The following is a 23,682-nucleotide window of genomic DNA, read 5'->3' on the forward strand; positions in this document are numbered from 1 at the left end:
AATTTTTACTTGCCTCACTATTTATTTAAGGCCTGATACATTTGAAACCTTTTATAGTCTCAGATGTGCAGTCCTTTATCTCTGTTTACCTGTGTATCGTCAGTTCCAGCATTACACCTCTAGGGCCGAGGATAAATAAAATTAAATGTCCAAAGAGCAGCACTTTTATCTAACTGTCAATAGCTGGATTATTATAGCTTTGGAGTGTGTCTCTGTGCGAACGGTTATTTGTCCACGTTTATGTAACACCGCACATACATGTCACATCACATACACGTAACAGCAGGTCTGCTGTTGAGGATTGCCATTTCAGCATCAGTTATCTTTGTAAATAAAATTCTCTTTTACCAGTGTTTAAGATGAACCGCTGGGTTAAGGGCACACAGTAAAAAAATTAAAAAAAAGAAAAGAAAAGAAAAGAAAGAAAAAAATGTGTGTCATGTCAGTTTCACTTTGGCACAAAATGTTAAATCTAATTTGTCTGAAACTATGCAAAAACCATCATATGAAACTATGAAATTCTTTAATAAGATTGAGTTGTTGTGAATTGCAGTTATTTTTTTGGTAATGATCTTTCAAAACAAAAGTCTATAACTAAAGTAAACAATTTAATATGCTGTGATTCTGGCTTGAAGTGGAAACTTGAGTTAACTGTTAGTTTTAGTTTTAGATTTCTTCCTGTTGAAAGTGAGTTTTTCCCTACTGCTTGCTCACAGGGGATGATCTTATTGTTGGGAATTTATTATTCTCTGTAATACTGTAGGGCATTTACCTTACAGAATAAAGCGCCTTGAGGTGACTGCTATTGTGATTTGGAGCTACACAAACTTGAATTTAGCCAAATTCAAAAAAAAACAAAGCAAGATGTAGTTTTTTGAACCCATCATTTACAGAGGTGGAACCATGTGTCAAAAATGACACAACACAAGCTTCTGAATGACCTGATATTACATTACATTGCCAAAGGATCAGTCTCTAATTAATCCACTATAGGATTAGTTGGGCCAAAATAATCCTATATAGTGGATTAATTCTTTTCATAGGAGTATATTTCATAGCTTCACCCTGAGTGGCTGAGCAGGCATGGGAATAGTTTTCAGAGATGATTCACCAAGATCAACTGGGTTTTTTTTTTGTTTGTTTGTTTGTGTTTTCTTCTAGATGCCCATATATCAGTGAAAATGTCAGTGAACAAACCATATATTTCCAGCAGGTGGCAGTGTTAGCCAGCTTTCTCTCTGATGACTTGTTTAACATCTGAAGCGTATTTGCTTTTCAAGGCCTTAGTCTTTCTCCATGTGGCACAAAGCAAACATGCAGAAATCAACAATTATGGATTATTAAAATAACAGTAAATCAAGGTACAGTCTGCTGATTGTGGTTATATCTCTGCAATAACTAATATCAACATATTAAAAAGAGCGCTCTGACAGCATAATGCATTGGACGAGGAACAGCAGTCAGAGGCAGAGTTTAGCAGGTCTTTAGGATTCATTAGAGACCACTCGAGTCATTAAGATCAGAACCCTTCTGGAATGTACCCAATGTGCAGCTTTGGGATTAGAAAGAGACAAAGTGAGTTTTTTTATTATTATGATTATTATTATTTAATTAAGATCCGAATTGACTCTCCTTAGGTCAAAGATAAGAAAAGAGAACTAATAGAAATGATATCAGCTCATAAATACAGTTTTTTGTTTTGTTTTGTTTTTATGTGAGTCTAAAAATTCAAAAGCGTTCTCTAATTTTCACATAGTCTGTGCCCAGTCGCTGCCATTTGTTCATTTATTTGGTATCTATCTGTTTATTGTCTTGGGATTGTGATAAGAGCATTTAAATATCCTCATGCATTATGCAACGGAGTAGGAGGAGAAGGTGGGTGGTGAGGTGAAGAAAAAAATAACTTAAAATAAGATTCCTTTTCTGGTTTCAGTGCCATCATGAAAGTCTGCATACGCTTGCTAATACTGCCTTTGCATGTGATTGGAGGCTGTTGGCTGGTGTTTGTTAAGTCGCACGTCCTAATTGTCCCCAGTAGACCCAAACAGGACAGCAGCTGCCATGGATAATTAAACAAATTTCTTCCGCAGGCTGCACTGGGAGTTGACGGAGGTTTTACAATTGTTTTAGAATTAACACATAAAAGTGAAAGAACTACTCTACGCTATACGCTTCCGATAACAACCGCACTCTGCGTCTGGAGCCTAATCTGGAGCTATTTTGCGTTTGCACTGAAAAGGTTGTAACACGTGTTTGTGCTGTGCCTTCCTCTCTGATGCAGTACAGGCTTTCTTTGTGGAGTCAGCACTTCTGTTCTACCTACATTAGTGTCAGCTGCAGCAGAGGAAGTGCACAGATTTGCAGCTCTGTGGGAGAGCCGGAATAACTGTACAACTTTACAGGTTTTGCTTTTAGGTTTAGAAGTACTGAAAATGGGATAAAGGCATGTTATTAATAAAGTTGTGTTTTCTTACGCTATATCAACATTCTTTTCTTACTGTAGCAGCTTACACAAGATCGTCTTTCTTTATGTTTCTGTCTGGTTTCTGACGGACTTGTGCGTTGACAGAGCAAAAAATAAATAAATAAATAAATTTTTCTATGTATACTCCATTTGCCATCGTGGGTCTGTGTGTATTTTTGTATGCCGGTCTAGCTTTTGGCTCTGCTTCTTATCTCAGCTCCATGGCTTCCCACTGTTCTTGTCACTTCGCATCGTTCCATGCGCAGATGACTGCTAAGCTAAACTCCTGTAGAGATCCAGGAGCTGGTTTGTCTGAGCATGCTCAGTGCGGGGGCTTGGAAGACTTAACATCTGAGTGTGGGAGGCAGCACACTGCTGCTGCAGGGGTCAGCTGTGCGGATGCCTGCACCCAACAGCAGTTGTTTTCATACTGACAGCACTGAACAGATAACCCCGAGGAAATGGCAAAAAATCTGTAGCTTCCCTCGCCAGGATCATCAGAATGAGTGCAGGAAAGAGCACCGGGGGTTCGACTTTCAAGCAATTTGATTCAAGATATGCACTATTTGAAAAAGCCTTCTTTGTGCTTGAGGAATGTGCTTCACTATGGCAACAATATTTTCTGCCAATATGTGACAAAGTATTTCATCAGTTCATTTATTCAGATTCATACATCACCATGGATACTATGACCAAACCAGTTCTTCTCTCTTCAACTTCCTTTGGCTTCTTTTTAGTGATCTTTGTAGAATATTGCTGCCAACATTTTTTTATGACTAATGTCACTTTTGCCTGGTACACAATGATAGATCAAATAATTGGTTTGGGTTATGACGTTGATGAAGGGCTGTACTAATAACTATGCCACAGAGCACACTCTCTAGAAGTGGTGCAGAAATTAGACCAGTGAATTATCCAAGTTCTATGTGTGTTGGCATTGCCATGGCTACTAATGGTCTCTGCGGGGCAGACATGATTACAATGAGTATGTGGATGAAGCAGCAGACGAGAATGCCAATGGGTGACTTTCTGGATTCGCAAGGTGCTTTGCAGCTTTGTTGGAAAGCACATCTAATGATAAAGCAACCTGTAAAGAAATCTCATAACAGAAATTCGTGAACTTAACATATCTTTTATTTCTTGCTGGCTTCATAGACTGTATATAAGACATGGAAATAGCCACCATGACATAAGCCACTGTGTTGACTGAACTCTGATGATTAATGAAGATGAGGGCTGTTTCCCTATAGACTCCCATACAATCAGAAGTGTTTCTGCAACCAGCTGAGTTGTCCCTGTCTACCCATTAAAAAGAATGGCAGGTTTAAAGCACTTTTACGCTGACTTCTCTTTTCAGCTTGTCAATTACTGCAATTTTGTTGCTACTGTGTCTGACTGCTAGCTTGAGTGCCATCCATTAAATACTCCATATCCTTTCTGTAATTTTCACAGAAGTGTCCATGAAACAAAGGCTGGAACTTGTGGAGGAGCAGTTGTTGTTTGCACATACAGATAAGGCTGCAGTCTGAATGACTGAAGGGAAAGAAGCAGGTTTCTGAAACAGTTACAATCTCCAGACGGCACAAAACATGGTAGAAAGGAAAGTTGCAAGTCACCCTGTGATTTAACTGATGAGTTGTCTCTTGCTAATCATAAATCTGAAGACACTGAAGAAGAGCTGAAGTGTACCATAAGCAGCTTTTAATAACTCCTTTAGAACTAAAGCAAGAAAAGCGTACACAGAAATAATGGGGAGGATACATCAAATCTTAGATGCTGGATTAGCATTTTCACCACTTCCATCTTGGACCAGCAGTGTGTGAAACTTTTACTCATTCCTGAAGACTTGTCAACCTCAAGTTGCTAGCCAATGGCCATGGATAATCCTCCATTGTGAAAGATAGTATAACCAAGAATTAATAAATCTGACATTTTTTAATAAATGTGACATTTTTGGGTCACCTTAATCCAGTGGTTCCCAAACTTTTTTTGCTGGGCCCCCCTTTATTTTACATGAAAAATGCCCCCCCCCCCCCCGCGTGCACACACACACGCACACGCACTTACACATCCTCCAACCACACACACCCATATTCTGCTCCATTGCGGTTTATTTCACACCTCAAACATTTAGTAAACAATTAAGCAAATACAAGTAATCTGCAGGTAGTAATAAAATAAACTACTAACTCTTTTACGCTACGTCCACACCTACAGGGGTATTTTTGAAAACGCAGCTGTTTCGTCACCGAAAACGGAGATTTTTTAAAACTCCTTTTTTGCTTTTATGTGTGGACGAGGAATACAGAGTTCGTCACGCAACGTCAAAGGTGTGTGCCTTTTGTTATTGTTTACATGAGATAGATTGCAGAATGGCAGATAGAGACGAAATACTGTTAATCTGACTGTCTTCAGGTTTTACATGCAGTTACTGTCCCTCCATTTACAAAGGCAGAGGCCTCACAGTGTGATTATTTTACGTGTAGTTGTTTTTTTCCTGTGTAATAATATTCAACATTGCTGTCAATACATTTTTTTTAAAAATGCCTCTCTGTGCAAAATGGGTTTAAAAACATAAACAGCTGTGAGATACTGTTTGTCCATGATTTGAACCGAGGGAACAAATCGTGGCAGGATCAGCCTGATGTTATTTGTATCCCACTGTAACTTTACTGTATAAAGAGCTAACATCTCCAGGAGTAGTTAGTCATTACAACAAGTGTTTGTGAACTAAAAATCAAGAATGTGGGATACTGTTTGTCCATGATTTGAAGAGCCCAGCGGGTGCTCCCGACGAAGGGAAAACCAATTCTGCAGGGGAGACCTACCTTTGCACTTGTGCAGGTGAAACCAAAGGGAAGATATGCTTCACCATATTTTCTAGTCTTTGGCTTAGAATGAAGTTGGTTTGGAAACATATTCAGCTATGCTTCATCTCCTGCTTTGCGTTTCTGTGGGCGCCCAGTGCTAGCAGTGTCCAAGCATTTTGTTGTTTTCCTGTTATGTGTGTTCTTGTTATAATAACGCATTATGATACTGCAAAAAGTGCCTTTTCATATTTTCTAATTGAATTTTGATTGCCGATATCCTCCACATATTCTTTTTGGCAATGTGGCCAGCTCTGTGCTTCTATTTTTACCATGCCACTCTTTGAGTAAAGTGCACCTCCCATGGGATCAAAGCAGAATTGTGCGAACAACCACCTCAAGTCACGAAAGCTATGGTCTTACTTAAGCTTCCTTTATTTTATTTATTTATTTATTTTCTTTATTGTACGAATCTATTGATGATGACATTTAGGATGAAGATAGTATCAGACAGAGACTCACAACAATATTCCACTGACCTTGGAAGATAAATAGAATCTGTAAACATTAAATAAAGACGAGACAGGATGGGGGGGGAGAAACACAGACAGAGGAAGTACTGCGTCATGCTCTCCCTGAGCATTTCCCCAGGTCACTGGAGTGAGAAACATAAAGCTCTGTCTCCAAAAGCAAACTCCCAGGCTTACATAACCTGTTTTGGAGTCATTTGGAGATAGAGTAGACTACTGTGTGTTGCTTGCTTGAAAGTGAATTTGGCACAGAGCGTGGTTCTGTCTCAGCAAGGATTTAGTCTCATTTCTGATAGAAGTTTGATTAAGAAAGTGACAAAAATGTGCATGCAGTCTGTGCATGTTACTCTCCATATTGGTTAATGATGAACACGATGAAGGTGATCAGGTAATAGTGTTCTGGTATAGCTGCTGTTTCATTATACATTTTAATGTCATTTCCTAATTTAGTTTTATTCCATTTGTTTCATGTGGTTGCATGGTATTTAATTGAATACATTCTGGGAAACCTTATAACACACGAATGCACAGTATCATCTTCTCATCTTCCTACCTGTTTACGCCAAAAAATAATCTTTAATGGGTACGATAAGGTTTATGATAATAATAATATTTAAACACTTTATTATGCTAAATAAAAAACATCACTTTTTTAATAATTCAAAAATCTCAATGCAAATAACTGAATTAAATAAATCAGCTGTTTGCAAGGTCAAAATAATAGTATTTCACATACAATTAAAATTCCAGGCTTAAGTCTTGGCTTCATGAAGCACACGTGTGCTTTAAAACACATTCCTGATGTTTTATTAGGAAAAGGTTACATTTTAATACACTGAGTGTAACTGCAGAGGACCAAGAGTGCCCACTTTAATATAAAGCGCTCTGTTATTGCAACATGGAGAGGATCTGGAAACTCCGTATGGAACCTTTTATACATTGAATTAGTGCTCCAGTTATAATCCACCATGCTTAACCTTTATTTGTTTCTTTTGATTGATTCAGCCCAGTTGGTGTATCGTGCAAATATACAGGATCAAGAAAAAGGTAAGATAAAGCACATCAACCAGACTAAGAGCAGAATGTGAGACAGGAGGAGGGAGCATCGAGGAGGCAGGGTGGGTATAGTGGTGGCTGCTGGCGCTCTCTGCAGTACAGATCTGCTGAGAGCACCAGAGCAGAGCTCCTCGACAGATCACAGCCGCAGGGTTCCCACTGCAGTTTAGAGGGAAACCTTACACCAAAATATTATACAAGGGGACAACAGTCAGAACAACTAACAGGACAGAAGGTAAAGGAAAGTGGAGGACAAGAAAAGAAGTGATGAGACAAACTGACAGAGGAGGTAAGAAGCACTGCATGAGGTTTTCTGCTCTTTCTTGGACCGACAGAACTTCCAGGGGGGCGAAGCGCTTTGTGTTCTACTTTTAGAGTCCTTTTAATTATTTATCTTCTCACTTATTTTGGTCTGTGAAAAGCAACTTTGCTTTTTAAAAAGTTTAACGTAAAGGTCTGAAGCCAGAGAACAGGAAATGTTGAACATTTTCTAGTTGTTTGGGTACTGCTTGTGTATATTTGTATGTTTTTCTTTTGAGTGTTTCTGCATGCCTTTCTGAATGAGAGAGTGGAACACGCCTGAGTGCTTTAGGTACTAATGTGTGACAGCTTGGAAGCATATTGTAAGTAAAATTGTCTTGCACATAAGCTGTGGAGCAAAGGCTTAATCGTATCCCTTTTCTTCACAAGGAGCTGCTTGAAGGACCTCATGATGTCACATGAAGCAGATTCGTTTTTGTGATAACAATCACGGGAAACATTAAGTTCAAACATTCCTTGAGATACATTGAAGAAAGTCTACCCATCTGCCACTGCATCTACCTCAGGATGGCTGGCTGTACCAGCCGCTGCAGACAGGGGGTGCTCAAATTAATCCAGTCCCTGCAGAGATTGGTCTCAGGAACCCTCACAAAAGGTACTTTGTACTGATGCACTCACGTATTCTGAGCCTCTTGAGTGTTAGCTAACTTAGATACAGTGAGGTCTTATGGGTACTCCTGTGTATGCATGTGAATTCAGTTCAGTTCCTTTTTCTTTATGTGGCAACACATCACAAGATAGTTTATTATTGCCTTTGAACAGTTAGGCCAAACTTTACTTGATATAGAAAAATGAGTATTCCCTGTCACCAAGCACTTGGCAAAAAGTGGATGGATGTTGGACATTTTCCACCACCACTCTCTCTCTCGCCCCCTACAAAGCAATGCTTTGATCAGCTTAATGTTGTCTTCCTGCAGTTGATCTAAAATAATTTGCTAGTAAGTGTCCCTGTTTTCTGATATCCTGTTTGTTGTACTTTATATCAGTGACAGATTTCAGCTGCCTTCTAATAGCACTCAGTTTTGCTTTAATTAAAGAAGCTCAAAGATTCCTAAAGATATATTGAAGAAAGCCTACCCATCTGCCACTGCCTCTACCTTTCTCAAGCATAATTTATACGTCTGTGTTAAACTTAACGTAGAGCCTTTAACATAGCTTATGAAAGCGACAGATACTGTTGCCGCGGTGAGCCCCATTTGCACTGCAATTTCACCACCAAAACATCAGCTGACGATGGTGTTGATCCATTCGCTCCAGTCTATTTCAAAAATGGTGGCAGAAGAAGAATTATCCAGAAATGAGCGGGACAAAGTGACAGTACAGATCACATTGCAGGTGTAGTCGATGCAATATGTCGCAACATTCCTGAGGAGGGACACATCAGCTTACAGAGTAGGTTACGCTGTAGGTTATAGTGCAGGGTTTCAGAAAGGATTATGGTTATAGCGTACCTACGAAACATAATTCAGTAGCCACATGCAAAACACAACAGGAAATAGCTCGCTTCGTACTACTGGAAATACTTTGTGTGGGTTGTGAAGAAGCCGCCCGAATAGACTGCTCAGGAGACAGCACAACTCGGATGACGCTGTGTGTAGCCCACAGATCAGTTATTTGTGACACTGTCCCCTGGTGACAGAAAACAGCTACAGCATGTAGCTGAAAGTCTGCAATTCTTTCCCGTAGAATCTGCAAAAGCGATGTTTGAGCCATTTGGCTAAGCCTGGTGGGGGGGTTTGTTTTGTTTTGTTTTGTTTTGTTGCATACAACCACAGGTTTCCTAAATCTTTCACACTGCATAGCCAAATACCTACCCAAATGTGGTGCCATAGTCCTAACAAGGTTCAGGCCTGCAGTGCGTATGTGAAAGTGGTTGTAGGCTCAAGTGTTGGAATAAGAAGGCCTATAGGAGAAAAGAAGAGCAGTGAGAAACAACAAGCAATCAATACTGGGCAGGTCGGTGAGGCTAGTAGCTGCAGATCCAAAACTTACAGCCAAGAAGCCAGAGATACTTGTAGAAAGGTACAAAGAGAAAATGCGGTGGAGAGAAAACACAGAATTGAAATGCAATGATGGCATAAATCCACACCGAGTGAAAAACAGGAAAAGAAAGGGGTGCCTGTTAGTCCAAGCCTAGCAGCAGAAATCTGTCAAATTATGATCCCATCATTCATTCCGCTGAAAGTTCATATTAAGACTGTAATAGGATTGTTTTTCTGACATAGATTTAATTTGAATTCCACGATTGAGCCATTGTGTGGTCTATTAAGCAAGAGGCACATGTTCTGTCATCGTGTCTTTAAAAATTACAGAGCATTTGCTTTGCTACAGTTGCAGGAAAGAGTTTATGAATCCCTTGTACTTTTTTTGTGTTTAAATTTCTGCATTAATATGACCTAAGCATAAAAGCTGTAAAAGCAGATAAACCAAACCAAGTTAAGGAAATAATGCAAACATTTTGAATGTTGCTATTTATTCACACAGCTTTATGTAACTGTCTGGAACATGGGAACTGATACACTAGAAATGTAACTTACACATTCAAGCCCTACATGTCATATATTTCTTCATTGTTTTTAAATCATTCTTCAATCTTTGATCTATGTATGATGTGTTGCTAAATTACATTTTTGTAAAGTGTCTTGCAAAAAAAACCTGAATGATACTAATTTAGCGTTTCTTATAGGTTGCATAAAAATGCTGTTTTTTTACTGTGTTAGCTTACTGTGCTGAAGCATAAACGTCACTACAGTACTACATGTGTTAACAGTTGGTGTTGGGTTAGGTATATCAACCTTTTGAATTTGAGGGAAAAAGTTGAAATTTTGAGATTGCAAACCCAAAATTTTGAGATAATAACCAAAAATGATTACATTTTTGGTTATTATTGAGGACCACCTACAAAAAAAAATTGACCTTCCATAAATTATGTGACTTATCTTTAGCTAATAAGATATTTCAGATATGTCAATATTTCATTTGGACATATCTGTATACTTTTAATTTTCATCTACATCTAGTAAGCTTTGCTATAGAGACTCACATGTGCAGAAAAACACAAGTAAAACAAACGCCAGGAAATTCTCCTTCTTGTATGACATGCATGCTTTGAGTGGCTTTGAGTTAAATGATGAGGTCATTTAACTCTCATCTGCACATAGCTCACAGGCTGAGGCTGTGGTGTACTCTAAACTTCTTCTATTCATCATGCTTTAGTGCTTGTTTGCTTTTTCTGCCCCTTTCTCAGTTATAGTTAAAAAGTTACTTTTCACCTAAGCTGCAAAAATCAAACGCTGAGTCACGATGTCAGAGTGCAGCTGCGAGTATGTCACGACTAAAAAAACACACACAAACACAGTACTGCTCTCACTTTCAGAAGAACCTGTGGTCTGATATAAATTTAAAATTCACCCTACGCACATGTATGGAGCATAAAATATTTGTGCAGGTGCAGGCAGCGCTTCATTTTAACACTCGCTGTGGGCCACAAATTCCAAATTTATGTATTTTTACCACTTCTTTACTTTTCCATCTAGAAGCATTTGGATACTCTTACTATCTACCTCTAAATTATTTGCAGCCATAAGCACTCTGAGAAATTGATTTTTCACAGGGCAAAGAAAGAAACTTGCAAACTGAGAAACACATCAGATACTGTCAACAAACTGACAATGACAGCATGATGCCTGAATTGTACGTTTTTACACATAAACAGCTACTATTATGCATAATGAAGGATGAATCTGTTGACACATTTCCCACAGCTTGTGTTACAAATGCAAATATGCATTTACAGGAGCAACAAGCTCAATGTTTTTCATTGAATTAAGCAGGAATCCAGCCAGGCTTAGGTTTATAATAATGAACTAACCAAAATCTTACTTACTCTGTTACATGTGCAGTGTTTGTCCAGTGTTTTTTCATCTGCAATGTTAAAAAAAAAAGAAGAAAAAATAGTATGTAAATCCTTTGTAGCATGAACCTATGTGATATAAACTGGTGTTTTAGTCAGCCGCTGAGCTATTCTAAAAATTATCCAACCAACTCATGGCAGTGAGTAGGCTGACTATCTAGGTCATGCAACACAATCGCATAACGTAGCTATTTGACTGAAACAATCCCAAACCTACTTTTTTATGGTTAGGAGCTAATCCTTTACCAAAGGAACGAAGGATTACAGTTTATAGCAGGCTTGGTTATCAAGATGATATCTGGTTCTCTCATTATTTGTAGACGTTAGTTATATTTTTCTTTGCATTCTTAAAGGATGCATAACTGATCAAATGTAATGTAAATTATGTTGAGCATCCACTTGCTTGATACTGTGCATGTGGACATTTGTTGCTTCTGTCCAAAATGTTCTATTGTGCTTCGCTGACCTTTACTGACTTAAAGTTAAGATGCGTGCGCATTGGGCAGCATAAGGGCCGAGTCTTCATTTAGCTTCATAATTAAATGTCACAGAGTTAATTAAGAGCCACTGGTCAAAATACATTTAAGTGGTCTAAACGGGGATTTAATAAATCTATGATTTTATGCCACAGTGGGGGTTTTAAACCTTTGGAATTTTTACATTTATACAATGTTAGTTTCTCATTGCCATAGCTCAAGATGAACAGGCACAACTATCCATCAATGCAAAAACACAGGCAAACATAATATTTCTTCCACGTATCCAATTCAGGGTCACAGGAGGAATGATAACAAACATTATTCAAAGTTTTAAACATCATAGGTATTAATTTGATTTTGGTGCTTACATGGAGGGGGTTGATCTTGTAATGTGCGGTTACAGCATGAAGTAACAATGTCTTGTTTAGCTTTGAGCCCTTCCTCTGCACAGTTTAATTATAATCAGATTTCACAAGCACTTGCTTCCAGATTGCGGCAGAGGAAGACCGCATGCTAAAGTATGCACGGATGAAGACATGAAAACATGCACATATGTTCTCATAAACATGAACACACAAGCAAGCTATTTAGAGCTATTTTAACAGCTATATTCTATGTTGTTTTTTGCATTTTTCCTTGCATACACTATAGACAAAAATGAACTGTCTTATCTTTAGTCTTATGCCTTAAGTCTTATTAAGTTCAGCAGCATGCATATTCATCCTCAGACCTTTAAACATTGCAAACCAAGTGAGGATACAGTAGTTATGATATGCCTCGGGGCTGCAGCTGACTTACTGTTATTCCTGTTTCTAACATTACATTGTACTTTATGCTCTTTACATAGTGCTTTCCTTGTAAAATAAAAAAAAATAGTTTCCATGTAAAGATACAAAGGAGTAGCACTAGTAGCTTCAGTGTTTTGACAGTTGCGCTGACCTTGCATTCATGTTAGTGCACATTTAAAAATGGCTGTCCTCCCTGTTGTTATAAAAAGAGACAGTGACCTCTCACAGCACATTTTAAAAGCAGGATGGCAGAGTGCAGCCTCAAACATTCAGCTAGAGGCAACTTTTTCGAATTTTACAGCACGTGAGAAACCAGCTAAAAGGCCTCAGACAAAGGGAGGGACTTGTGAGGTATATTTTGAGTGAGTTATATATATTTTGCTGTGACGTACTGATGTTGTAGTGCAACATCCAGGGAATCTGAATGTCAAACCTAATGGGAAATCTGATGCTGTGCATTACCTGACAAAGTAAAGAAAAACCTCTTTTTGAACTGACGGGACTTTGACAGAATGACTGACAAGGAAACTGGAACAGCACACAGATTTAATTTTATTAAGGACAACTTTTAACAAATACTATTTCAAACTTTTTTTTGATGTGTTGTTTAACCACAACAGCAGACATACAGTTTAGCTTTAGGAAAAAAATGTCTGTGTTTTTAACGTTGAATGTATTTAAAAGAATTTCACAATTAAAACAATATCATTTCTTAAATACCACAAGACCACTCCCAGATCTGAATGGTAAAAAAAAATAGATTCAACACTACCCCATCAATTTGCATGAAAATATATATCCTCTATTTCGAGATAAAAATTGTGGCATTGTTGCTTAAAGCAGGCATCTGAAATGTCCCTGCTGTTTTTGTAAACAAGCAAAGTTTTGTACCTACGAAACAATCACCTTTAGATTGCTTGGAAGAATTAAAACTTCCATCCTTTGCTCATGATCCATCTCTATCATGTTTCCTGAAATTCAGTTAGCGTGTAGATGTAGGCTGTAGGTGGGTTTGTGGTTGCATGTCTTTTTTTTAAAGATGGAATAGACTCCACCCATTCCACGGCCCTAGGTAGGAGCTGAAATGGATGGATAGATGGAAGGATGGATGGATCATTTGCAAGCAGCTTCTTCCCTGTAAGCATGTTTTCAATGAGGTCTGTTGTTGTAATTGTTTGCCAACACTCACACAATAAACTACAGAGTTTATAGTTTACTATAGCCACAGCTTACTATGGACCTAGAAAACTATACCCATAAAATTAAATTTGCCATTATATTCAAACTCATGAGGTAAAGATTATCTTTATCACAACTTCAACATCTACTTTTAAAATTTAGTTCACATCATGCAATCATGCAAACTGACAATCATCTTTGTTTAGATACGGGAAACGAGACACATCTGGGGAAGCACATAAAAAATGCATGGTTCAACAAACACAATAGATTTATACTGTCTTTTGTGTAGACCCAGGTCCTGAAAACACGAAGAGTGCAGGTAAAGACAGAAACCTTTCCTACCCGACCTCATGCTGCACCTGTCTCTCACTATTACAAGTCACATGTGTCCTCTAAGAGCATAACCTTGCAGCAGTGGTTCTGTCACCACACACTGCAGAGTTAGATTCAAATCTATGGCTCAAGCTCTTCTAACGTAGCATCTATTTTGTTCAAAACCCGCATAAGAGTTATCTGGCATTAAGCTCCGGTTTTACAACCATCTTCCTTAAAAAAAAAATCTTTCTCCTCTGATTCTTTCCCTTTTTTTGTGACTGTAGAATCAGTGGATTGGAGCTGACAGTGTGTGTCTCTGCTTTTAATTTTTTACATCACCTCACTACATACTTTTATGTAACCGTCTTCTTCTAGATTTATTTTTATCTCTTGCTCTTTCCTCCTCCGTGGGTGTGTACGTGTTTCGCCCCACCATTACTCCTGTCCAGCCACGTTGTTTTACTACTTGGTATTTATATGCAGAATCTCCTATGGTTAGATGGCTATTCGATCCAGCGAACAGTATGGTTATGTTTGCTCAGCCACATTTCTGTGGAATTCCTCTTTCATGTTCATATTTAGTAGTTCCCTGAGGATTTTTGCATGTGATGCATTAAATCGGGAGCAAAACTTGTTTTGAATGGTGACATGAGCTGCTGCTTGCATCAGGAACTGTTACGCTCTGCTGCCATCTGTCGTTTAACAAGTAACTCCACAGCATTAGAAACTTGAGCTCATGTGTTAGAGTTCTCTGCTGAGAAAACCTAACCCTCTAATGCACTTTGTATCATGATCAATACTTGCCATAAATTCAAAACGTTATGGACAAAATTCTTTTTTTGTCTAAAATTAACATTGTTGTTAACAAAAAGGTGCCAAAAATCTCCAATGTATCAAATGTGATATAAAAAATATATAATAAATATATAATAATTTCACACAACATGATATAGCAAAATGATTTTTGTGGATTTTGTTATGGGGTTATTAAACATCTCAGTTCCAAAAAATCTGAATTTTCTGGCTATTTTTGATGGGTTTTGTCTTGCAGGGTTAAAAACACTTTGTAAGAACATTCACACTAAATTTGTGACAGTCTGTTTTCAAGATGCTTGATGCATTTTCGGGGGGGGGGGGGGGGGGGGGGGGGTTTAGTATTATTATTATTATCTAGCCTCCTGAAATAAAGCATCATTTTGCACTCACAGATAACTTAATACACATTTCAAAGTGGCAAAAAGGGGAGCTGTGGGTATTCGCCTAAAGATTCAAAAGTCATCAAATACAGGTAAATCAAAAAGATGTGATGAAAGCCAAAGCAGCTTCATTAATGGTGAATGCATAATAATAACCACAATTAATAAAAACGCTTTCAAATTTAGTACATATGATAAATAGTCTTCATCAATAATAATTGTATCATGTATTTTAGTTTATTATTTCCAATCTGATCTTTGTTATCACATCTGACAACAAACAATGACACTTAAATCTAGATGCTTAACATTTTATTCACCATACTGTGAATTTGTTAACAATTTTCAAATGTTACTGAGATTTGTTATATAGCATTCATTACAGATAAGTGACTCCAGTCTCAGTGTTTGGATTACAATTAGCATCATATTGTCACAGATACACACAAAGGTTGAGCCACAGCTTTCTAATAAGACACAGTCTTCAGGCTTAGTTTTTCTTAAATCTTTAAAAGTTAAAGCTTAAATTTGTATTCTTATATTAATAAATAGTTATTACAATAAAAACAAGCTTTAATCATCAGTCAAACCTTGAAAATGATACCATCCAATTAATCTTTATATGACGCATTAAATCAGTGATTCCCAAGGTGTAAGCTGATGGCATCTGGTGGGCCATGAAGGTACTGCAGGTGTACAGGTCCATCCATCCATTTAATTTTACTTTACAACAAATGCATTTCTAATTCTTAATTTTCATAAGAGTCGTACATTTTGAAGATAGGATTTAATTTTAAAAGTATCTCCTTTTAAACATTTGTATTATCATATATAAAAAAATAAACATACTTACTTTGAAATCATATGAGATGGCTTCCTGAGATTATTCTATTAAAACGTTCCTTATGGAATCCTAAAGAATCATTGTAATTCAGCTTATTATATTAATAATGGCATTAATAATAAGTAGTATGTAGTTGTATTAACAGTAAATTACCCATTACCCTATATTACCCATTTATGTTTAGTTTATTTGATTTTGTATTTCATAAGAAACAAAAGTAATTAATATACACAAATTTACTTGACAGTGAAAAGCACCACAAACTCCAGGAATGTCCCCATTTTTTCCAGAAAGCTGCTATACTAGCTTCAAAAGCTGTTGTGTAATAATTCCCATCTCAGTAGTAGCTCTAAAAAGGACACAACTGAATGTCAGGTTAAAGAAAGAAGACGAGACGACATAATTTAAAGATGCAAGTTCTTGCATAGTCAGACTAGAAAGCCACATGAGGTCTGAAACTGCTGTCTCAGCCCACTGGAGGGAAAGTGATTCCTGTCCAATCATCATTTGGTTCACTTGATTTACATGGCAATTGCAGGTTGAAATAACTGTTAGAGGAAGTAGTGTTAAGGTTCAAAATATTGGGGATGGAGACAAGAGAAAAAACCACAATAACAACACTGGTCCAGCCGGGTTGAGTCAAACGATGATTTAATGATCACACACGTGGGAGATGGACACTGATGCAGACAGCCTCAAAATCTCAAAATGGTGGAGCATTGCTCAAACTTTTATAACCTCTGGTGCCTCCACCTTATCATAAAAAGCCTAAACATTCACATGCTCTCTCTCACACAGCGCCTAAGCTACGACCTTGGCTCCCTGTTTATCTGCTCCTGCTGAAATGGGGCAGAAAACTCCAGTACACTCTGTTCTCTTCTACTCAGACAAATTAGACAATAACCTTCTGCGAACAGTATTTCTTATAACTCAGCAATATAATGCATCATAAAACAATATCATTCATTCACAACAAGTCAGCAATTTAATGTAATGCAAATCAGTTTAACTAATGCAATAGTTATCAGCTTCTTCTAATTCAGGAGAATAATGCAAACTAAAACTACATAATAATTCACAATCTTTAATTAGGGGTATAACATGGCATAAAATAATATCATAATTTTACAATTCCCCCTGATGAGGTCATTAGAATAATGACCTCACAAACACCCTGTAGCCCAGTGTGGCCGGGTTCATCTCTTCTCACTCCTGAGGTCCTTTGTCCCCCTGAGGGGCAAACCATATGTAAGATGACCTCTGTGTTTGCGCAAGTCAGGTGCAAGACAAACTATTACTACAAGGATAGCAGGTCCAGATGACACTCCCCTGTTCTCCCACAGCTTTATTTGGTGTTCCCTTATACCATTCAGACGTAGACTAGAACCTCTGTCCGAAGAGCTCTTAACCTTTATTTTATTGCTGCAGCTACCAGTGTCGTCCAGTTGGGTGATCCTCTGCTCTTAATTCTTCAACCTTAGGGGTTAGACAACCCTTCAGTCGTAACACAGATCAGGGGATTATTCTGCTCCGATTTCAAACAACGATCTGTGTATTCTCCAGAAAAAGGAACAGGAAGGTGTCCCCTTTTTGCCCAAAAGCCTCTCGAACTTCGTTGGTCTGGTGTTCCCGGATTTCCGCCAACCCCTTCATGGTTATTGCTGTGTTTATGGGATCCATCCTTTTGTGGTGACTAGCTGGAGCCCAAACGCCATGACCCTTGGACCCAGTTGATGTCTCGGCAGTCACTGTGTCTGACTCTGCTACGGAGGATCCTCGCATCTCTGTGACCTCGTCTGGTGTCTGTTCCTTTCTCTGTAAGAGACAGAAAACCAAAACACCTCTCTTCCTAACCCTAATAATCTAATGTTATTATCTACTGACCTTCTAGTGATTCAGAATTGGTCTAAAACATTCAGAATGTCCCAGGGACTTATTCTAATCATATCTTATGTGTGTGTAAGCATGTTTGCATTTAGCCCTCCGCACTCAAGGCATTTCTTACACTTTATCAGTCCGGACAGTCACGCCGAACGAAGCTTCTGACCTTCAAAAGGCCGAGTGCCAACTCGTTATAAGCACATTTGCAAGGTGTGTCTGAAAATTATTGAAACCCCTCTTTTTAACAAAAGACAAAAAATTAACAAATCTTCTAAACGCTATTCAGTTCATTTCAATGAGTAATGATTAAACATGAAAATGATAGTTTATGCTTTTTCACTGATTCTCTAAAAGGTCCGTCTTCTCGGACCGCTATTAGCTTAAGCTTTACCATTCCTAAATTATTAAAGACACAAATGAAGTTATAAAATGTTCAAATAATCCTGGTTTGATGTTAAAGCTCAACCTTCCCCCCCTTTTTTGACACATTCCAATGTGTCAAATCAACGGAGCTAGAACATTCAAAAAAAAGTTAGGCAGCTACAAAGTTTCCCAGACTCTTAAGGTGATCCGCGTGTAACGTTCTGACTCAGGTATTTAATATTTTAATAAATCTCGTTTAATTAACTGCCACTATTTAAACTAACCTTAAAGACATAATTTAAGAAAAGATCACAAAGAATAACATGATATCAGTGTTTTGTAAGCGCGTGCGGCCCTCCATGCTCGAAGCCTTTTCCCTCAATAGATCAGTCAGACATTCGCGCTGACTGTAGCTTTTAACCCTTATTAACTTGAGCACAACTCTACAATGAGCAACAAGTTGCAATATGTATAAAAATGATCATGGTTACACCTGCAATGAAAAATTATATCATTATCCTAACACCTGTAAATAGAAGATTCATCAGAGGTTATAACAATCACAGGAACACAGATGTTAGTATAAGGTCAAAAGCTTCAATAAATGATCATCGATGCAATGCTTGTTGCATGATTCTCATACCATAATAATGCTGACATTGAAAATAACAGTATAACACCCCCTTTTGTCCCGTTTCACTTGACACCTAAACGTTTATAAATGCCTCTTTAATTCTTGATTTTATTTCCCCCTTTTCTCCCCTTACTGACCACAGCAGGGGGATCTTAGTTTTGAATCAGCCATGAATCCAGCTCACCTGATTCATCAGTGAGCTCCACCATCACTGGCGTCTGACAGGGTGGCGCTGCATACTCTTCCTTTAATATCACTATTTTCAACCTGTTAATGAGAGTGTTTAAACCTGAAGTCGACTACGTCCACAACAAGTCAATACAGCTGTAAATGTGGCCAATTATCAATCTATTACCAATCAATAACAACAGATAACTTCTATTTTATGCATGCTTTTAATCAACCACTCACCCAGAGGATCTCCAATCCCAGGAAATGCCTTCTCCTCCTTTAATGAGTCTGTCCTCCTTCCATGCCCTGGTAACCGGTCCATCCAGAGCCATATGATCTCAAATATACATACGACAAGCCAAACCACACCTTGGTCACACCAACCCCTTTCCACCCCCAAGATGTCCAATGCCACCCTAGTATGGACTGTCAAATGTGGCTTTAACGCTGACTGTTCTGACAATCCATTTTATAACGTTCCTGGTCAGATTTGCCAATCTCTGCACCAGAGTTTTAAACGTTTCGCCATTTTCATTAGGTTTTATCTTTTATTTAGTTTCGACTCCAGATTTTCAATTTTTTGCCAGTTGTAATTAGTTTTTACCAATTCTTTGCTAGTTTAGTCTAGTTTTTATTTTCTGAAAATCCTTAGTTTCAATTTAGTTTTATTTGTGTTTTGCAAAAGTTAAGTGTAACAAAATCTCAGTTCCATCATATCAGTCATGCTCTTCTAATTATCCTTGGGTGTTGAGACTAATAACTATTAACTCTTGCCGCACCGAGTGGTCCTAATTTTGGTTAAAGTTAATTGATAACCTTTTGAAGGCGATTGTTTCACACCTTTATTTAGATGTCCCAGTCCTGTTATCTCAGGATACATCACGCTGCCTTATCTGGGGTTAGCTGTTTTCTTGGGATGCGAGTTAAGTGGGTGAGCTCTTCAACGAGGGGGAGCGTGCTCCCCCTGATGAGGTCTTCTAGGTAAGCTAGGTTAACCTTCTTGTGTGAGCTTTTCAAGTGCACTTTTAAGGTTTGTGGGATTTTTTGTTTTATAAATGTCCCTCAAGACCCCCTGATGACCCAGTAATTCATTTTTGCGCACTGTAGTACACATTTAGTTTTTTGCTTGTAGCTCTCATACTCTACTTGCCACTCCTCTAAGTCCTGATGTTTCTTAGAGAGGACAACAGAACCTTTAAAATTATATCCCATGTGTGGGGGTGTGGCCTTGCCAATTGTTTTTCCCACCTTTTCAAAATGGCTGGCGTGCCCACAAGCACATTTTATGGAAGAAAGAAAGATAAGCTTGATATTTACAATTAAAATGTTTTGTTAAACTCAGATTTCTATTTTATTCAAAAAATAAACATCTGGTAAATAATTTCAGGGGTCTTTAAGAATTAGGCTCATTTACTTTCACAGGGAACATGACTAATTTATTAATGTGTGCTCTACACATTGGGACTTTATATTTATATTTATTTCACTTTTTCCTAATACCCAACTTTTGACAAAGGCGGAGAGAATTCTTAACACAATTATTAAGGGAGATTCAAACATAGATTTTTCAAAATATGAGAGGGTCAGGACCCACTAAAAGCCACAGAGAAGATTATCGAGATGCAGTGGCAGATGTAATAGAGAAAGACACAGGGCCACCTGAAATCTGTCGTCCTATCTGGTGCAAAACCAACATGTAGGAGAATCTGGAATTTTGATTTTGAGTTGAAAATAAAATATGGGTAAAATGCAGAAATCTTTTCCAGTAAAGTAAAAAAAATAAGTGTCGCAATTATAGTTGAATCCATAACACCTAATTGTTTCTACGAGATCACGTCGTTGCTGAAAGTTATCAGTGATCTCAATGTGTGAAAAGAACTCACAGTATCTGGGGTTTAAGCTCCTCTTGGCTGAGAAACCTGGGACAAACATGTGAACAAGACCTGAATAATACCAGTAATGAAGACTTCTCTCCAAAGATCAATACAAGGAAGCCCCAATCTGATGAGAGTCTAGCAAAATATGGTTCACTCCACTTGCCTGAAATGGTTAGCAGTCCAAGGCATTTCAGTTGTAGAATGATTGGGTACAACAATGAAACAGATGTGAGATGAGGGAAGTGCCAAATGTTCCTTTGTGTCTCCAAATAAAATCAGTACTTCCTCAGATATCCTAAATAAATTGACTTTTGTGAAATAGACAGTTCAGTGCCATCACTTATTCCTAAACCAATAGTTTACAGCTAGTGAAGTGTCAGTGACTTCTGGGTTGGTCCCTGATCTTCATCTTATGAGATTGTTATTTTAATAACACTTGATTCATTTAAAAGAAAAAAGAAAAAAAAAAGAAAAAAGAAAAAACGAAAATATTTTCTCCCTGTTTTTTCTTATTCTCTGGGTCTCAGGAGGACATTACGTCCCTCTCCACTACAAGACTTTTGTTATGTCTACAAAACAGTCATATTAAAATCATCCTCAATTCTATTCTGGCGCTGTCTCCCGACTTTTCCTGACCTGATTCTGCGCGTGAACGGAGCAGCAACACAGACGACTCGACTAACGTACTACCTTAATTTCACTATAGCAGGGCACGCACACATCAATGCAACCAAACACATTTTGCTATAAATCTAGTTAATTTTAGTTAGTTTTGTGAACATTCAGTACAGTTTTAGTTAGTATTTCTTTTTTTTTTTTGATTTTATTACCGTTAACGCAAATTTTTCCACTTCTACTTTTCGTTATTTCATTTGTTGTCTTTAATAATAATAATAATCTCCTCTGCACCCTTGAATAAACACCATTAACATGATCAACCTTTTGCTGCTTGTTATTTCACCATGTTATTGAATCAAATACTTCATGCTTATGCGGTTTACGACATTATATGTATCTAAATCTCCACTTTGTGTCTAAATGTTTGAAGAATTTTTGAGGGTCAAATTTTGAGAATTTGACCATAGTGAAAGTTATGGCATTATCACCCCCTTTGGGGATTACCTGTTTCCAGTTTTGATGATATTCCTCCCCGTTCTTTATTTTTGCAAGTACCCCTCTTCGGTGGCGAGAAACTGTTGGTGTGATCAAGCGGGTGCTGTAAAAACAAAAGCTCAGGACAGAACAGTCACCAGTCATGTACTTCATTCAAAATTAACAAATATCAAGCTTCATATTGATCCTCTGAGTGTAATGGTACATTTTAATTTGCACTTCTAAAAACAATATTTTCTTTATTTTACTCTTGTTCTTGTGCAGCACCACCCCTCAGCACATGCCCCTGTTATTTTATCTTACTTTTAAATTGTTGACTACTTCAAGAGAGCGCCCAAAAGACGGGGACCAGTGTTTATCATTACATATCTCCATTTTGAGTGTGGCTGTCTATCATTCCCCTCTTATTCATAGACCTCGGTGGAGGGTTTTTTGTTTGTTTGTTTTTTTTCTAAAATTAATTGACTCTCTATAGTGACCCACTATGGTTAATAATAACATGCTCAGTCATGAGTGGGCTCAAACCTTTTCTTCACTTTAGCATTTAATATTCCCAACAATATAATGTAATACCTTAATTAAAACACAGCTACTAAAACACAATTTCCTTAATGCAAACATCAGTAGCTCAAAATTAGCAACCAAAGGGTTCAGTCTGCAGTTCACACTGCTGTGAAGCTACAGCTCTTTAGTCTCTGTCATTCTTCTGTTCTTGCAGACAAAACAAAGCAAAACAAAACATCCACCCTTCTTTTACAGGCTGGGTGAATTGTCTGTGGACATTCAATAATTCTAAAGTCAGCACCGTTTTTGTCTCAGTATCAAGTCAGTTAAACTTTTAGTCGTCAGTCCATGACTTTTAGTCGTCAGTCATATGCATACATCCACACACATTCATACCAAAAGTTGCTGATAATGGAGTCTCACGCGCAGCCTATTCGAGGCTCCATCACCAGCAAGATGACGTCATCATTTTAAAGGAAACAGCTCCTTGTTTGTTTTTCCTTCTTTGGACTGGATTGACTCGCTGCAATCCTTTTAGGCTTCAGGATCAGTGTCCCATATAAGTGAATTTTCTCCCAAGCTCATTATAATCATGGAGAAAAAATACTTTGCGACTGTTTTCAATAAGAATATTTTATAGCGCTTTAAAGTTCAATCTCTCAGGCCTGGATTAAAGAGCTGATTTGTTAAATCAGGAACTCACAAAATACCAAAATATCACCACCGGTGGATCACACCTCTCAGATGTTCTTAACTCAGTGCACTGTAACAAAAGCAAAAACAAACGTAAACAATAAAACACTCATATAATAACAGATACTGGGGCCCATTGCAAACATGTCCAAAGTTCAAACCATCTTTCTCTCTTTTAGAGAAAGAGAACAATCCAAACCTCACTGATAGAATCAACCTAGTGTCAAACAAAACCCAAAGATCAACCAAAACTCCTTTTCGCACCAACAAAACATGTTGGATTTACTTGACTCAATAGTGGACACTAGTTACACACCAACTCTTTACCTTGGCAAAAACGTAAACAACTAAGTTGAATCAACACAACCTTTTCATAATCTCTTCGAAATAAAACTCACACCATTCATTCATCATTTTCGCTCTGTACCACTGCTCCTTGTTAGACTGTGTGAAGCACAGTAAACAATTCAGTGGAGGCTTTGAGCCATAAACAGACATCACGCACAGACATTGTTTTCATTATCAAAGTGCTTCAGACCATGTCCTCTAAA

The 23,682-nt window shown here is 37.9% G+C and overlaps 1 protein-coding gene across 1 annotated transcript in view; it reads left to right on the forward strand.

Annotated features, from left to right (window-relative positions):
- The first annotated feature begins 6,867 nt into the window (after positions 1-6,867).
- Positions 6,868-23,682, forward strand: part of kcnip1b (Kv channel interacting protein 1 b) — a 37,238-nt gene continuing 20,423 nt past the window's right edge. Inside the window, exons 1-2 of the mRNA XM_085288524.1 lie at positions 6,868-7,146; positions 7,548-7,773. Of these exons, the coding sequence (XP_085144650.1) occupies positions 7,686-7,773 (88 nt within the window). The 5' untranslated portion in view covers positions 6,868-7,146; positions 7,548-7,685. The remainder of the gene's footprint in view (positions 7,147-7,547; positions 7,774-23,682) is intronic.

The sequence above is a fragment of the Mchenga conophoros genome, linkage group LG10, assembly GCF_057382185.1.
Source record: "Mchenga conophoros isolate Kocher_MC1m ecotype Shallow Benthic linkage group LG10, M_conophoros_male_GT1.1, whole genome shotgun sequence".
Classification (NCBI taxonomy): Eukaryota; Metazoa; Chordata; class Actinopteri; order Cichliformes; family Cichlidae; genus Mchenga; species Mchenga conophoros.